This window comes from Anser anser (genome assembly GCF_964211835.1).
Source record: "Anser anser genome assembly, chromosome: 4".
Classification (NCBI taxonomy): Eukaryota; Metazoa; Chordata; class Aves; order Anseriformes; family Anatidae; genus Anser; species Anser anser.
The window spans coordinates 28558109-28576694 of NC_139724.1; the positions used below are offsets into that span (position 1 = coordinate 28558109).

The 18586-nt window shown below is 42.1% G+C and overlaps 2 protein-coding genes across 14 annotated transcripts in view; one reads left to right on the forward strand and one right to left on the reverse strand.

The window, feature by feature from the left end:
• TLL1 (tolloid like 1) overlaps window positions 1-18586 on the reverse strand; it is a 161543-nt gene that overhangs the window by 140215 nt on the left and 2742 nt on the right. Inside the window, exons 1-2 of one of the 8 annotated variants that reach the window (XM_083834083.1) lie at window positions 1360-2341; window positions 361-588 (exon numbers count right to left, since the gene is read on the reverse strand). The exons of 2 other annotated variants lie outside the window; for them this stretch is intronic. In XM_083834083.1, the coding sequence (XP_083690209.1) occupies window positions 361-517 (157 nt within the window). In that variant the 5' untranslated portion in view covers window positions 518-588; window positions 1360-2341. Of the gene's footprint in view, window positions 1-360; window positions 1303-1323; window positions 2342-18586 lie in introns of those variants that run through there. 5 more of the 8 variants (XM_083834077.1, XM_083834084.1, XM_083834085.1 and 2 more) reach the window with 5 other exon arrangements.
• Window positions 2208-18586, forward strand: part of LOC310898693 (uncharacterized protein) — a 77437-nt gene continuing 61058 nt past the window's right edge. For 3 of the 6 annotated variants that reach the window (XR_014583542.1, XR_014583543.1, XR_014583544.1), the window contains exons 1-2: window positions 2487-4126; window positions 6072-6242. The gene's annotated coding sequence lies outside the window, so the exon portion shown is untranslated. Of the gene's footprint in view, window positions 2347-2486; window positions 4127-6071; window positions 12603-18586 lie in introns of those variants that run through there. The other 3 variants (XR_014583540.1, XR_014583541.1, XR_014583545.1) reach the window with 3 other exon arrangements.

The following is an 18586-nucleotide window of genomic DNA, read 5'->3' on the forward strand; positions in this document are numbered from 1 at the left end:
CGCCTGCGGGGCCCGGCTGCTCTCCGCCGGTGCGGCGGGGCCCGATCCCGCCCCCTAACCTCTGAGCCCTGCTGAGACGCCCCCCGCCGCCGCTGCCCCGTCCCCAGCCAGCCCGCTGCCCCCCGCGGAGCCTCTCCTGCCCCCCGGTCAGCAGCACGGAGGGGAGGGGGATCGCAGCAAGGGGGGTCCCGGGCGCCTTCCCCAGGTGAGAGAGCGGGGCGCGGGACTCCGGTTGCGCCCCCCGAGGAGGAGCAGGTGAGCCCCCGGCCTGCCCCCCCAGCACACAGCGTAACTGCGGCCGAGACACGGCCACCGGCCGGGAAAATGGGGGGAGCTGCCCTGGACGTGGAAGTCACTTACCGGCTTTACAAGGATCCTTATAATCTATCGCCTCGGCTTTATCCTCTTCGGTGAAATCGTAAGTGTAGTCATAATCGAGGCCAGAGCAGGAGGAAGGCTTCCCACAGACAGTCCACCCGGCCAGCCACAGTGCCATCCTCCAGCAAAGCATTTTCATCCTCCCTCGGGCAGAGAGGTGGTGGACAGGGCGCAGATGAATTAGGCGGACGGTTCAGCTGTCCACGCCGGCTTGAAAAAGGAGGGTAAGGGATGGAGGAACCACAGGTTTTTTTTTTGGTTGATTTGGGATTTTGCTCGCTCGGTCGGTTATTTTTGTTGGCTTGGGTTTTTTTGGGGTGTTTTTTTTTTTTTTTTTTCCTTCTCCACCTAGAGGCTCCTCTCCAGGCAGCCCCAGTCAGACGGGCGCAAGGCAGTGCGCAGCATGAGCGCCGCTGCCCCTCCTGCCCCCAGCCCAGCGGGGAGAAGCGGCTGGGTGCGTGGCTGGGCGCAGGGGGGTGGACGAGGAGAGCTCGGGGAGCTCCCGGCCGTCAGGGCCTCCCCTCCCCTCTGCCACAGCCCGGGCAAACTTCCCGCGGAGGAGGAGGCGGCGGCGGCCGCTGCCCGCGCCCCGCTCCGCGCCCCGCTGCGCGCCCGCCTCCCGCCGCGCCGCCGCCCCCGGTCCCGCTGCTGCTGCCGGAAGATGGATCCGGGCTGCACATCAGCGAACCGCCACCGGGAGAGGGGAGAGGAGAAAGAGAGAAGGACGGACGGACGGACGGAAAGAAAAGGGAGCGGGGGGGGTGGGGGGTCCGCTACAGCAAACCGCGCAGCCCGAGTGATGGGAGGCGGCAGCTACGCCGGAGGGAGCAGCGAAAAGTGTCAGAGCTTCCCCCCCCTCCGCACAAACACTTACTCTACGCTCTGTCTGTGGTCTGCCCCCCCACCCCCCCTCCTCCGTCCCCCTTTAACTTACGAAAACCTTACAGGCAACTAACACACAGTCGTCAGCATCCTGCTTACTTATTCATACAGTCAGGGTCAGGATCCGGGCTGCTTCTGATCTGCTCCCTTGATAGTCTTATGGAAACACACGCGCATTCGCTATATGCCTCTATCTCCATATAGCTCTCTCTCTAGATAAGCAGCGCACGGCATTTAAACAACAACAAAAGAATCGAGATCAGATAAAACAACCCGCAGATCGACTCCCGGCAGCCAAAAAGCTCGAGAAAACGGGTGATGAGGAGGAGGATGAGAAGAATTAACTGCAATTTAGGAGACGGGAAAATAAACCAGTGGCCGTGTATTTCGCTCTCCTGCGGCTGCTTTGCAGTGTTAGCCCCATGAGCTGACGGGTGGGGGTTAAGGAGCGAGGGGGAGGGGGAAAGAGAAAAGTTTAAGCGTCCATAGTTTGTTTAAAACAGAGGAAGGCAATATAAAAGGTCCACTGCTCTCCAGAAGTTCAGCCAAGCAGCTGGGAACCGGTTCCAAAATGAAAGTAAGAACAAACAAACAAACAGCAGAAAAAAATATATATATCAAGGCGAACAAAAAGTAAAATCGCAGCAGCAGCGCTGAGATCTTGCAGCCGGGCTCTCCTGCTCTCACGTGGATCCCCGGGAAAGCGGTGGAGGTTTCTTTTCCTAGCGAAGTTTCCGCGGTGCCCAGCTCCGCTCCAGCGCCGAGGCGCCCCGAGCCGCTGCGGGTTGCGCGGGGCCGGGTTTTGTTTTAAAGCCCCCGGAGGGATCAGCGCGCAAAGCCTCCTCTCAGCCGATCAACCTGGAGGGGGGGCGGGGAGGAGCGGTGGAGAGACGTGCTGCTGGAATAAAAATAAGAGCGAGCGGAAAAAAAAAAAAAAAAAGAGAAAAAAAAAAAAAGAGGAAAAAAGAGAGAGAAAGAGATAGGTAGCTAAAGATCTCCCTCCCTGCCTGCCTGCCTGCCTCCTCCCCTCCCCCGAGACGGGCAGCTCCGATCCTGCAGAAACGCCTGAGACTGTTTCAGACTAAGGTGAGACTTTTCCGTAGCAAACTCTCCTCCTCCTCCTTTTTACGAGTTTCCATGGAAAAGGGCGGGGGGGAGGAAGAGGAGGGGAGGGGGTTAGGGGCGGGTAGAGGGGAGTTTCTGCTGTTCCCATTTCGCCGGGGTGTCACATTTAACGCGGACTTTTGAAAGGGCTGCCGCGAAGAGGCGGCTGCGGCTCGCCCTCTCATCCGAGCCCCGCACAGGCTGGCTCTCCCCGCACCACTTCCCGGTCGCCTTCCCCCTGTCGCAGGGCTGGAAATCCGGAGCCGGTCCCCTCTTCCTCCGGCCGTGCCAGGAGCGCTGCCAGCCCCGGCGGGGGCTCCGCGGCCGCGGAAAACGCTGGCGACTTTGCCGGGGCCGCGCGCCCCTCACCGTCGCCTTAGGGCGCAGCCGCCCCGAGCCCCCCCTTGCCTTCCCTCCGCGGCCTCGGGCAGCCCCAGGTGCGGCGGCGGGGGGGCCGGGGGCACCGGGAAAGGCAGTTACGCAAACTCCGGGCAGGCACAGCTTGCTATCGCTGTTACAGCAAGGGCTGCTAAGGAGAAAAATAAGTAATAAAGGGAAAGGGGAAAAGCGAGACAAAAAGCATACCGCCCTCCCTCCCCGAGGCCCTCCTCTGCCTCTGTCCTCCTGCAGATGAATGGTTGGTGCTGCTCTAAATGGGTACTCAGCAGTTTGTGCCATTAGAACAGGAAAGGTCGGTTAAGACAGAGCTAATAACAGCTTAATAGCAGAGCATATTAAAGAGTCTAGCTTCAAGTAAGGTCAATGTCTATAAGGCATCCACGTGCCGTGCTTCCTTACATTTTTGGCATCCCGGTTGTGTCTGTGTTATTCCCAGCTCCATCATATTGCTTGCGCTGGAGTTGAAAGCCAAAGAATGAGTGGCTGCCACTGGAAGTGTGGCTGAAGCCCCCCGTAATGAATAACAGTCTCTGTCCCAGCCGTTCAGTTTGCTGTATGTCACAAGGCCCACATAAACCACCACATACCACATCACAGAGAAGCCTGGGAAACTCGTGGCCTTTTTCTTTCCCCTTTTCCTCAATGTAATTTCCCTGACCAATGACGCCAAACACTTGGTGCTAAGTCCAAGGAAGCTATTGGAGACCCTTGAGTCATCCCATCTGAGCACTGGCTGGGCTGATGTCTGCCTTGACTTGTATTGTGCCGTGGTTCGGAGGTTGTATTTTGCTACAGAAGTCAGCTTGATCCAAGCAGAAATGTAGCTTGTGTTATTCTGGATGTCCACAAATGGGATATTTTGTCTTACAGCATCTTTGATTACTTGCTCATTTCACTTATTGGACCTCCCCTAACCTAATTTTGCTGGTCTGTCAGTCTTGTTTGATACGCACACCTGTAAAAAGTCAATTTTCTTTCCCGTGCCTATGCACCTCAACACAAAAATAGAAACAACCTCAGTCGAGCAAGCATCCATATTAGTCAATAGAGCTTCAGAAACACTGACTTTGCCGATTGCTTTGCAGCCACGGAAGAAGAATGTACAACGTGCGATCCTGAACACGCCAGTCTCCCCAGTGAGGAGATTATTAGACTCTCTCCCCCCAGCGGGGGATTAGCTCTCGCAGCAAGGTACGCACTAACGTCACCCCCAGCAATCTGCCCCTGACCTCAGCAGCACCAGCACCAGCAGAGCAGCACCAACCGCCAGCAGGCTAGAGGACAGCTGGCCTTGCAGAGCCCTGACTCAGGCAGGAAACAAGCTCAGAAGCACTAGATGGGAGTCACGCAGAAATCTGTGCACGTAAGTGCTGTAACAAATAGATGCGGGTATAGGTCAGGGTAAAAGCTGTTTTCTGCTCGTAATCCAGAGCAGCTACACATTAAAATTGCTCTTTAAAATAAGCGTTGCAGCTCTGCAGAAGCCATCCTACATTACTTAGGTATTAATATTCCCATCAGTCACATTAGTAAAAATCTTTCCTCACATTAAAATAAAATTTTCATAGTAACTAAACTATCTGACATCTTTAAAAAATAAACTTTTTCCCTAAGTGACCCGTTAAATATTCAATCTAGCTTTTTTTATGATGCAAAATTTTGAAACATTTTAAGTACAAAATATTTTTTTCTTATCACACATTCATGTCTACCATTCTAAAAAGCTCACAACTCTGATAATCCATCTGACAACACAGTCAATCAAAAATCCATCCTACAGCCGTTTCCAAAGAAACGAACACATAGCCAGAAAGACAGAATGCTTGAGCTGGAAGGAAACCAACCAAAGGAACACAACAACAGCGACAACAAAAACTCCAAGCATTTTGCCTTTTTCTTTAAATTTCCTGGTTTGGACATACATTACAGGGACACAGGTAATGGTAAACACAATTGCATGAAAAGTGGCGGTAGTATTGTATTTTTTTTAATCCAGTCAACCAAAGGCTTTTCTGCTCCTCCCACACACACACACGAAAAGAAGAACTTTTTTAAAAAGGACAAGTTTGCAAGAAAGGCAGACACAATCACAGAACTTAAAAAAAAAAAAAACCACCACACGTCTGAAACTGTTGCTCGCACCTCCTCCTCATTCTTTGGCTATCTGTCTCCTGCTTAGGCCTCAATCTCGTGCGCAGTTTTGGTGGGTGGACACAATGGGCTTATTCACAAGCACCAAACTCAGCACATGCTGAAGTCTTTGAAGACTCGAGACCAGTACTGGCCAGCTCGTCGGGACTCGCAGAATTTCTCAAGAGGCTAACACAGTGAAATTCAGAGGGAGTTGGTTAGGTTCCCACCTTTATCTCCTGTTAACCCCATTCCTTGTCCCTTAGGTACCTCGGGCACTTCCAAAACAGTTGAAGCTATGTTTAAGAAGTTCCCAATTCTCCAAATTGTTACTCATTAGGGAAGTACTGAAGCTGGAAGTGCATTGTGGCAAATAGCCTCTCCACAGTAATAGATAATCAGGCATATATAACACAGATACATACCAAATAAACAATATAAATTATAGTGAAACTTTTGAGGTTAAAAATCAAGCAGTCATTATCTTAACAGCAATGAGCTCACCTGTGAGGCCTTGTTTCTCCATTCTCTCACACATCTATTCATGTATTATGAAACAGCTGTTTGTTGTATGTCCACATACTTTTTGTTTTCCCCCTACAGGTTTCTGTGTTTAATTTACAAGAAACCCTTCAATATCATGTTTTGTGTTTACTTTTGAAAGCACGGCGCGTGCTTTATTCACTACACACACATTCAGATCCTACTCTGCATACAGAGCTATTGATTTCCTCATGGGCTTCTATGGATCTCGCTGCTATTCACAAGTTTTGGAATTATTAATTTAGTTTCATAATAGACCCCTCAGATGAGGGGATATGAATATTACACTTGCGACAGTTATAGATTGTCTGGCTTGATACCTTGTAGACCTGTCAGGACTTGGCAAATAGAAAACACTTACTTCAAGGCCCAGTTTCCACTGGCTTCAGCTGCAGTAATCTTACTCACCAAGCATCCAGAGCTGCTTCTGATCAAACCATGGAGTTTTCACACATCCAAAAACAAGATGCAAATAATTAGTACATAATGTAATATTACAGTCTTAAAACAGCTTTATCAAGGAGCTCTGTGGCAAAGGCAAGGGCTAAGACAGAAGTCTTCAGCTCATTCAGCTCTCTGAAGACTTTTGACACTTTCTCTTCCCATAATTCCTTGTGTTCTTTCAATCCCTTCAGTTTCTAGGACAAATGTGACCAGTCTCCTGCCAGCAACAGCCACATCAGTAATGGCACCCACATAATTCATCCACCGCTTTGAATGTTCTGCTTCTCCATGAAGTATCCACTATCCTGTGTTTGGCACAGCATTTGAAGCAGAGCAAGTCTCTCCAGCACTGGATTTCACAGGTATTAATGACAGAAGAGTGACAGCAACCTTTAAGTTTTCTTCCAAGCTCCAGGAGAGGGCTTTTTTTTTTTTTTTTAATAGCACACTCCCATCTGTTTGCTCCCTGTGTCCCTGTTTTTTCTTATCTTCGTTTGTTATTTCTAACCTGCACTCATTCTCTCCTCACTCTTGGCTCTTCATCCCAGTTTTGTTTTTCTTATCTAGTTAATGGTAGTGTCTGATTCTCATCACTGTTCCAGCTGTCCTAGCTGTACTCTTCTTTAATCTTATTCTGGGGCTCCTCACTCTCAGATTCCTATTTAGCTGTGCAATTTTTGCTTGTTTTCACTCCCATTGTCTAGTTGCTCCTTTTCTTAGGGTTTTTCACATGATTTAACTTCCACTTATGTCAACATTCACCTTCCTTGTATGTTCTGTGCTCTGGGTATGTACCAAAAAGTTGGTCTTGCTCTTCGACTTTATAAACCAATTACAGAGTTACCCTTGTGCTTGGCCAAGGGTATAGCCTTACATCTCTGTTCAAGCAGTTTTTATCGCTTGCAACCCTCCTTCTCTTTCTTTTTAGTCTTAACATCTCAGGCCCACTACCTTATGCAAACAATTTCTTTGTCCCAAAATACACCCACCATTCCCACTGCTGATTTCTCCTAATCACTTCCCAGTGAAAAAAAAGATTTAGAAAGAAAGAAGTGTTATGTCAACTTTACCATGCTGCAAGATCAGTTCTTTCCTACTCAAATCAGACAGCCTGCCCCTCTTCATCCCATAGTTACATCATGGAGCATCGAGCATGTGAAAGCATCTCATCTTCTCAGTTCCCAACCCAAGCAAGGCATAGCTCAAAATGATCACGTAAAATGTCATTGCAGATGAGATACCCAGGTAAGATAGCTGCTGAAGCTGCATTCAAGGCTGACTGTGGTGGCGTATAAGTCCGTAGTCTTAAAAACAAAAAAGATACATCCCTTGACATAAGGGGTGACACTTTCCTCCTTTCTGTTCTGCTCAAGATTTAAGTACATTTCCTATAGGGTGAGCATACTGAAGACCTTCCAAAAATACTGCTACAACTTTTAATTAGGAGCAAACCCATATATTTGGGAGCTCCATTTTCAAGTACCTGGGTAATTTAAGATAATATTTAAAAGAAATGTTAAAGAACAAGAAATCAAAACTACAAATCAGCCTACAGCAGATACCCACATGGAAAATATTATACCCAATCTTTACAATTAAGCAAAGTTATGTAAACAACTTAAACAGTATTTATTTACAGACAGCGTCAGCAAACTTGAATAATAATTACCCTACCACATTCTGCTTATAGCTGTGTGTTATGCCATCTCCATTTTTAATACCTTAAAAACTGCAAAAGAAGAGCATATAAAACTACATTGAGAACACATGCTGATGTTAAAACAAGTGATCAAGCAACAACAACAAAACCAGCGGTGCAATACTTAAATTAGAAGCTGTTCTGTGTTTGCTCAGCATCCCTGATCCCCATCAGGCAATAAATCAATTTGCAGTAGCTGTGGACAGCTATTTAAACATAGGGCCAGAAGAGCTTAATTGTTAAAGCAATGTTCAAAGTTAGAAGGCTCAGTATAGGAGGTCATACTAAATATTCGCTTCTCTGAAACCAGCTGCATTCCAAGTATGAGGAGGCATCCTGCCCTCCTCTTAATTAAAAAACACAGCCTATGAGCCCTGAGCTTAGCAGAGCTTAGCTTGCAATTCTTCAGAATGCAGACAGAGACTGTCAGATGAAGAACTGATATCTAAATGTCTGCCAACTTGATTTTGTCTGGTTTACTTTATTATCTAGCAAGCAATACAGTTAAGGACTGTTTTGAAATTTTAGTTTAATTTTACAAATTGGCAAAGCACTCAATTCAATTCTCAGCTTTGTAAGAGGTTCCTCCTTGTCAAAGTCTACAGCAAACTTACTTTTTACTTGCATATGAGCTGAACAGGATTACTTACCAGTGATCTTCCTAAACAGTGATTGCTGGTGAACGGTTTCTTTGGGAATGATGATACAAATACAAAAAATACAATAATAATATTACTACTCCCGTTCTGTCATAAACCTTACTGTGATTCTTTTGAAATATTTTGCAGTTTTCAATTTTATCGCTGAACATTTTGAGCGTTGTAATGTTTTAAGTTATAATTCTACTTCAGGTACTAGTAAGCGCTTCCTTAATTTAAAATACATTATTACTGAGGCTTATGAATGTCAAAACAGCCTTTTGATTACAGTTGAACTGAACATGCATTTTATTGTCATTTAATTATTTTACATATGCATTTTATGTCACCTTCAAATAAGTAATCCAGAGTATAAAAAAATTACAGAGTAGTCACTGAAATCTTAACAACAACAACAAGGAAAGCCAGCTTCAGATTTGGTCCAATTTATGTCTATAAATTATTTTTAAAATATGCTTAATGCAGCTTGTATTCGCCATAAAGCAGAGAGACCCAAATATTTTCTTTGATTTAATTCAGTGCCAGTGAAACTGAAAGCTAGTATTTGGTAGATAGTCCAGATTCCCAGTCTTTTCCAATCAAAGACACCTCTGCAACCCTCACATACAAAGTAGCAGTAATACGAGTGATGACTTTGACATTACTGAGATTTTTTTATTATTATTATTTTTTAAACACAACTTCAGGCGGCATTCTAGCAGGTGGCAAATTGTGGTCTACTGATTGGATGAAAAAGCACTATGTTCACTTTTTTCTAGAATAACCATAACAAAAAGATTTAAATTCTGTCCACCCTGCAACTATGAACAACTTTTGTTGCTAGACTGCGAAGTGGCTTTTGTTGTTCCCAGACTGACTAGGTGCACCGGGTTAATCTTACCCTCCAGTATTCAGCATACTGTCACATAGCTGGAAGTCACTGGATGATTTTTGACAGAAGAAAGCCTCTGATTGATAAGCCTGATCTTAAGTGACTGCTGGGCATTTTGATCTTCCATTGATTCCTAGAAGATGAAGCTCAACACTTGACAGGATTCATTGTTTTGAGCAATACACTGCTCAGATGAAAACCTCTGTTTTAGTTTACATTGCAATTTATCACATACGATAATGTCCTTCAAACTTACTGCAGAAAACACATAACAATAAGAGAAGGTGAGGAATAAAAGCAAATAGAGAAACCATGGGTTAATTAGGTTTTCTACATAGACACAATGTATTCTTCTTGTTTGGGATCACCAAAAGTAAATAAGACATATCACCAACTCCCAAAAGGAAGAATGGCAATTGTCTTACAGAAAACAGCAAGAAACCATAATACAAACAATATCAATGACAGCAATGTTGTCCTATAGTTACTAGCTTTGTTTTATTTGCAATAACATTTATATAACTTCTCGACATGGCAGAGAACTTTTACCCCTTTCAACAGCATTTCATTAACAAAGGTGTTATTGAATTTTACAGTGCAGCAATCCAGAAAAAATGCATATACCTTAGGTAGCTTAGATAGTACCTTTTTTTAATCTTCAGTAGTAAAAGATCATGAAGAAAACTAATTTCATTGCATTCATATTATCCGGCTGTTTCCAAAATTATTTGTATTGTGCTTATTATCAGTTGCCCTTTGCTACAATAGACCATTTTCCTAGACTATGCAGCATAACCTTTTTAAAAAAGACAGCACTGATGCACCATGCAGCAATAATTAATATCCTTTGTCTGAAGCATTCAGAGATTATATTGTATTTTAAACATTGATGCTCTTTCACTCACCAACGTGACAGTTTTGTGCAACCCCCAATCAATATTTGCTGTAAACAATGCGTATTTTACAGTAATTACTCGTATATACAGAATATAAGTATGCATTAACTCAACTTGCAGCCATTTCAGTAGAATTTTCCTTCAGAACAGTTACAGAACCAAGTCCATGCAACTCATTTTTACCCCCTCCCCAAAGCTACACAAACTGCAATGCTAGACATGTCACAAATGACTGACTGTAGACAATTATTGTCAATTGTGTGCATACATACATGCTTACATGCAATATAAAGGGCCCAGCCCAAAGTCTGAGAACAAAACACTTCCAAAATTAAAATAGAACATGGAACCACCATTTACATAAAATTTTCATTCTTCCAAGAAACCAAATTGAAAACATGTATTCACAAAGTTAAGGGGGAGAGAGGTCCCAGGCATCTTTTATACAACCACAGTTCTATGTTGCACAAGATACAGTGTCTAGTCTCACTGCAAAAGCACTGCAGATTTGCTTTATGCACGTGCTACCAATCTGAAGAGTCAGATTTACTATACATGCTCCAGGCATCTAGGTTTGGGTTTCCTATGTGCTGGCAGGGGTGCCCTTTTCAGAATAGGAACTGAAGCCTTTACTGTATGAGTACGGACTTAAAACAGCATCGTACATCTGCGCTTCTCAGAATCTCCAAGCATGGAGCAAAAGAACCAAGGTGTATGCTTGTGCTTATGACTACACAAAACTGTCACAACATATAAGACCTTTTAAGACTTTTTTTTTTTTAAAGTATGTGTTAATGTGTATTTTGTTACAATAAAAACTATTCTTTATTAAAAAAAAAATACTAGCGACTAAAAACCCCTAACTCAGTCTACCATAAGCCAGCTTGTATCTGTGTGGATCCTGTTTTTCAATAGCAAGTGACATGAATCACCAGTGGCAGGACAGACATTGCAGGTAAATGCAACTAGACACATTAACAAAATCCTTGTACTAGAAAAATCTGTAGCATAAACCTTCAAATTTTGCAGAAGTTACACAAAATCCTAATAGTGAGAAGAGTCTCAAATCTTCCTGTTTTAAGAGTTAACTATACTGAAGTGATAGGTCGTGACTTCTGTTTCAAATTGTCCTCAGTTTGTGAAGAGTTCTTCTACAACTGCTTCTCCTTCCCAAGCCTATTTTGTTCTCTCTGTATGTGTGCCTAGGTAGGCTGAAAGCCATTACTTTTGCAGTCACATCTTTTGAAATCAACTGTCCTTTCGTTCATTTTTATCTAAGAAATGATGGTTTCAATTGGCGTCAAATGTCAAATTATTTATTGAATACAGTTCTTGATATTTGCATGTTTCACTTAACTCAGAATAAGGCTGTTTGATATACTTGTAATCAGTTCCCTATTCCTGCCCAAATTCTGTTTACTTTAATGAACAGATTACTTTGTTCATCTCCATCAGCATCTTGCATTGTTAGAGCTTATGTTTCCTCTCTAACTTGCATCCTCACTATCATTGCAGTAACAGAGTATTTGTTTCTACATCTTTCTATTCCTAAATATGCCTGAGGTTTGGTTTAAAAGTCAGCAGCAAGCTAGATGAGAAAGCTATCTTCTGAAACCAAATCTGTCATTCGATTTTAGTACTAGAACTTTCAAAAGAAAAATTATTGATGTAGACAACATTTTTTACATAGCCCTCCAGATAGTACAGATGTAATCACGTTAATCAGGTACTTTGCTAGAGAAGTGTTGAAACACCAGGAACAACTCAAGAACCTCACTGTGGAAAAAAAGACTTCTACTTACAAATAAAATTTGTTATTCATTTTCAACAGTGGGCAAGCATTTAATGAGCATAATATAGCAAACAGTGCCTAGCCAAATCTCCAGTTAAGAGCCAGATTTAGTTCAGCAACAAAAATAATCTCAACTGTAACAGCATTAGGCTTTTTTTTTTTTATGGATTATCTGAAAAAAAAAAAAAAAGAAAGAAAAAAGAAAAAAGAAAAAAAAAAGAAAGACACTCGTTTTATCAAGCCACCAGAGCCACCAGGACAGGGGGCAGTAGATAGATGCTCCCAGTTTGTGGAACCTGCATGTCTTCTTGAGGATTTCCCTCAGCCTGCAGGTGATGGCACTGAAGGCGATTTGCAGAGGCCCGGCATCCTTGCCCTTGCTAGCAGATGCTGATTTTTTGGCATCCTGCGACCCCTAGTGAGAGCCAAAGGCGGCCGGGCAACAGCCACCACCGCCTCCCCCTGGCCTTTGCTCCCGCTGGGTCTGGGCACCCCGTCCCAGGAGCCGCAAGCACAGGCAGGCTCTTGGCGAGCCATCGGCTGCTTCCAGCTCACGGGCAAAACGTACCTCTAGGGACTTCCCTTTCCCCCAGTAACTACCCGAAACGCTGCTATAAAAGCAGAACAATGCATTGCCTTTAGTTGCTTTGAAACAATGCGCTGATTGTGTGGCTGCTGTTGGTCTAAACTCTGATGGCAAGAGGGAGAAGTGAGAAAAAACATCCATCTTCTACGTGCTACAAAAAGTGAAAAAGTGAAATTGCAGGCTACACTTCAGGGAGCTTTCCTACTTTGCTACAGACAGGTAAGGCATCTTTGCAAGCAAAAATGTTCATTACAGAATTTATATTTGCCTGATGGTGGTAAGAAATCTATCTCACCGTATTCAAAAACTGCAAGCTAAGCTTTTTGCTGTAGCAGTTGTGCTCATATCCACCAGAACAATACAGTTTAGAACAATGATTTTGCTCAACGTGTACATGCATTAAAAGCTTTCCTTGAAAATGTAAACATGCAAATATTGAAGAAGAAAGGGTATTTCTGAACTTAGTACAATTCTTCCAGTAAAGTTTAACTTGATATTTATAAACATGCATAGGAACATTTGCATATATACACAAACATATATAAAACTTCTACACACTTCAGTAGCGTGCACACTTTTAGAGTCAGTGATACGTGAAAGGGGTAAGCCTGATGCTTTCTTTTTTGCATTTTGCTAAAACTACCTAAGCAATGCTGAAAAACAAGGTAAACTTACCTGAGTTTTAATATTAGTGTTGTCCAGTAGAAATGAAAATACACATCAGCTAGACCAAATAGATCACTTTTTCAGTAGAAAACCTTGACAATCTGACTAGTGAAGCACTGTTACCTGTCAGATGAAATATTCCAGGATTTTAAATGTACCCACTTTTCAAATACACCTTTGAATATCTTGTGATATATTCCATAGAATATATGGAATCTTGTGATTCCAAAGCAATAGAAGCCTAAGATGAAGGCTTTTTATTCATCACTTTGCATCAAAATAAGTATGACTTGTCTTTATTGAATAGTATTGCCTTCTGATTTGTAGCTCTTTGCAGTTAAAATAAATAAATAAATTCAAAGGCAAGCTTTCCAGTCATTCAGTCTGTCTTCCTAGTTTCCATTTACTCACAAGTTGAGTTGTGTCCAAGTCATGCTGACAACTAAAACTAAATATTCAGTGATCATGAGCAGTTCAAGATCTGGAAACCTACTCTGAATTTTCTCAAATAATTTTCATTGAGAGTTGAAATTCTCCTAGATGTTGGCAAAATGGGAGCATGGATAACATGACTGTTGGACGAGCCATCTCCCATTTTTAAAATGTTTCTTTTAAACAGCTTAGTGCCTCCCATTCCTGTCACTGCAAAATCACTGGTTTTAGATAGGTACTTCCCATTGTCAAGCCTATGAATTACCTCTGAAAAAAATGATATTTTTTCCCTTGTACAGAGTGCTCATTGTTAATTATACTTTTCCTGTGTATTTAAATCATCTATCATATACTTTGCTGGAAAGAAAGAGTCTGCCTTACTGCACCACTGGGGTATCACAGCTTGCATAACCCATACTAGTACATTGGTAAACAAATACTCAGTAAGAGATCTATGTCTCTTCTGTGTAATCTCTCCTCAATGCCAAGCTAATTTTTCCTTAGGTTTGCTCCACATGTGACCAATCATTACACAGAATCATAGAATGGCTTGGGTTGGAAGGGACCTTAAAGATAATTATTTTCATCCGCTCTGCCATGGGTAGGGACACCTTCCACTAGATCAAGTTGCCCAGGGCTCCATCCAACCCAGCATTGAATGATTCCAGGGACGAGGCATCCACAATTTCTCTGGGCAACCTGTTCCAGTGCCTCACCACCCTCACTGTAAAGAATGTCTTCCTAACCTCTAATCTGAATCTCCCCTCTTTCAGTTTAAAATCATTCCCCCTTGTCCTACCATTATCTGCTCATGTAAAAAGTCACTCTCCATCTTTTCTATAAGCCCCCTTTAAATATTGAAAAGCTGCATTAAGGTCACCCTGGAGCCTTCTCTTCTCCAGACTGAACATCCCCAGCTCTCTCTTTCTTCGTAGAAGAGGCACTCCAGCCCTCTGATCATCTTCGTGGCCCTCCTCTGGGCTCACTGTAACAGGTCCACATCTTTCTTGTGCTGGAGGTCCCAGACCTGGACGCAGTACTCCAGGTGGGGCCTTACAAGGTCAGAGCAGAGGGGGACAATCCCCTCCCTTGACCTGCTGGCCACTCCTCCGTTGATGCAGCCCAGGATGCAGTTGGCCTTCTGAGATGCAAGTGTGCACTGCTAGCTCATGTCGAGATTTTTGTCTGCTAGAACCCCCAAGCCCTTCTCTGCTCGGCTGCTCTCAATGCATTCTTCTTCCAGTCTGTACTCCTGTCTGGGATTGCCCCAACCCAGATACAGCACCTTGCGCTTGGACTTGCTGAACCTCATTAGGTTCACGTTGGTCCACTTTTCTAGCTTGTCCGGGTCCCTTAGGATGGCATCCCCTCCTTCTGCTATATCAGCTGCACCACTCAGCTTGATGTCATAAGTTTTTAGAGGCCTGTCTGACTGAGCATAGAAGCTAAAAATGCAGCAACATTAATATAATCCTGTTGTGTCACAGCAATTGGAAAAATTGAGAAACAGTCCTGAGGCAGCGAACCTGGTTCTGCATACTAATGTCCATTATGTTGATGGCTTAGTTCATGGCTATTGGATCCACAGTTGTATTTATAAAAATAAAAAATAAAAAAATATATATGCAATTGGAAGTGTATATTACTACAAACTCCCCAGCTACGCATTGCACATTGTTTTCTCCCTGTTGGTATTTCTGCTGTTGAATCAAGTGGATCATTCCATCCACTGCCCACAGCTTTAGACAAAGCACCTGAACAAATGCCATTTTGTCCTTCAGTTACTTCCTAGGGGACTCATTAGAAGATTTGTATATGCATATGTGCATGAAGAAAGCTGAATAGCTGAAAGTGAATTAAAAAAAAAAAAGCATATACTTTATGTTCAAAGTCTTATCTGACCTAAGATAAAGATTTATTTCTCTTAAGTTTTAAAAGTTTCCTTTAACTCATTTGTTCTTTTATCAAATAATTCTGGAAAATATCACAAAATGCAAATTCTAAGTTGATATTTACATACATTCTCTGTAGGTGTCAGCATTGCTTTATATTGTTGTAGAGAACTGTATTTTTTTCTTCTCAAAGAAAGAAGAAATCTAGACTTGTATGTTTCTAAATGAACGATAATTTTTTGCTGTCCGTTTGTCTTGTACTACCCATCTCAGACAGAGATTTAACACTGCGTTGTATAGGTGAAACAACAGTGAATGTAAAGAAAAAGGCTACATTGTTTTCTATCACCTCTTTTCAGTTTTAAAACTATTTTATTTTGTTCCAGTTATTTTGCGTATAAAAATCATCCCTACTGAAGCAAAAACAAGGATCATTTAACATTTGCAAATATTTTCGAAATTTTATAGTGAAAGCGCAATTCAATGATGCCACTGTGAATCTACCATCTTTACACACACTGAGGAAGAAACACTGGACCAGAAGTTCTTAAATTTCTAGGCAGAGTTCTCAGACAAATCTAATTTAATACTTTCATTCATAAACTTACTGTACAAAATAAGTATGCCACTGAGGTCTATTGGTATGTTATGGAAATGAATTATTCAAGCAGAAAGAAACCATACTATCATACTGGAGTAGTGAATGACCTTGGGAGCCAAAGTAATAGTAATTGGATGAAAATCAATTTTACAGACTGCAAGGTCATAAATAAAGGATAATAAGAATTCTTTCTGGGATCTCAGTTATAAAATGTGATTGAAGAGAGATATGGATTAAATAGTCCAAATGATTATCAACCTCCTATACCTATGACGAAGAAACAATCCAAGCATCTATGGTGCAAGACATTTCCAGTAAAAGACCAATGCTGATGACATTACAGAAGCTCATGTATATACAAACATTATTTGAACGGCTGCATATAATCCTCACCATTCTTCCGATCAAAGGAATGGAGAGCCTCTCTTCAAAGAGGCTATGGAGCATTTCAAAATTAAGTGAAAAGATTCTTTAGCTTTTTGTAGAAGTAGTGGGTAACACATTGACTATTTAACAACAATAGCATTGGCATGAGATAAAAATAGTTGCAATTTGCTCAGGAATGGAATTAAAGTTAGGAAGAATGATTCCGGAGAAATAATGAAGTAAAATATCATCTAATTTTCAACAGGAGTTCAAAAGAGAGCATGTGACCTGTCTGCTTGGCCTAAGTGTGCTGGAGTCCATGTCCCAGAGAGGTCCAAGTAGCTGCATCTTTCATTTACATTACAGGTTTTAACTGAGGTTTGTCCCTAGTGTTATACCATCGTTTATTGATAATATCGAGTGCTATTTAGATCTATTGATTGCAGGCAGATTTCACTGATTTATTTTTTAAGTGAAATGAAACAGCAAATGAGAGAGTTTTTTGCAGTAGTAGCCTCAGATTGAGTTTGAGTTTAGACCAGAATTATCCTTCTTTACTACAAATGATGAGCACCTTCACTACAGAGACTCCTCAACGTTGGCTGGCTCACAACCAACATATTCAAGTTAATCAATTTTGATTTCACATTGGGCATTTACTTAAGTGCAAGTTTTTCCCACATATTTGCATGATATACTTTCTGTAGGAAAAGGTTGTTTCCTGAAGATTTGTTTACATATACATTTTTCTCTTCTCTTCCCCTCCCACCATGCCATTAATAAATTTGTCTATAAAACATAAGAGTTGCACTGATTTATTTTTAGGTCATCTCAGAAGTACTTAGAAGCTCCTATTAATGGCACAGTAGAATGCTGAGTTTTCTATAACTCTGTGGCTGCAGAATCTTGTTTCTATCATAGATTTGCCCTTGGGCTGCAGAATAAACAAAAGGAGTATTTATAGCCCTTCTCATACAAAGAGATTTGATCATTCAAAAAGGCGTCAGTGAATTGCACAGTACCTTCTATATCTCCAGGCTTGCTACTAATATTACTGTTAAGGGAAAGCTGATGTCACCTCATCTGTCACAATCTCTGCTTTTGTACATCTCTGTATAACAGTGAGACCAAAAAAGGTTAAGTATTATTTTTACATTCATTTATTTGAACACACTTCTGTTGTCAGGACAGATTTAGAAATACTGTTCTCCACCTGAATTACATCACATTGCTATAGTTGATACAGGAAATAGGAAAAGTCGAAGTAGCACTTTTCAGAGTCTGTCCAAAGTAAAATTTAAGGAAATGGGCAGATCTAACAGCTTAAAATAACCCTTAGTTATTATGCTTACTAAATAACCAAAGCTGATATAAGGTAGGCAAGTCCTAAATTATCCAATTATCCTTTTTTTTTTTTTTCAGAACATAGTTTGACTCTAACATAAGATTCAGTGAATTATTGCAAGGCTAGAAGTTGCTTGTTCTGTCAGGCATAAACCAGAATAATCTATGTGACTTAACTGTCCTTCCTAAAGTCATTCTCTACTCTCTAGACCCAATATCCTTGCTTTAGAAGAGATCCTGCTTTAACTAACATTGAGCAACGCAGCACACAGCATGGCTGTGCTTTGGAGAAAGCACCCCTGGCTGGAAGCCTCACTGACTCAGCTGGATTTACTCCTCCATGGCTCAGGGTACTTGCACTGCGGTGGCAGTGACATTCCCCTTCCCATCTGTGCTGAGTATGCACACTTCCACACTCACAGTCGCAGCCACATCCGGACCCTCATCAACTCTGGAACATTCTCATGAAGCTCAGTTTATTATTATCCTGGACTAGGGTCGATTGCTGTGAATTAAAACTCTAGTAAAAAACATCCAATGTGAGTTTATGATTTTACCTAGATTCTATAATGAATAATCACTTAAAGTGAGATAACCTGTTATGACTCATAAAAAAAAAAAGACATCAGAATCCATGCAGAACTGTCAGTGATCTCCCTTCATTACCACTCCCTTTACTGTTTTGCCATTACAAACAACAAAACCAAAGTCCAAACCCCTCTGAAAATATTTCAACATTCATATCATTAAACTGAACAGCTAAAATACAGAACAAAGATTGTATAAGCTCTCACATACGAAGAAAGAATTTTAGACCACTAATGTATTGCTATTATATTTCAGTGTGTCAGAGATGAAGAGAACATGGAAATATTTACTATACAATCAACCACTTAGAAACT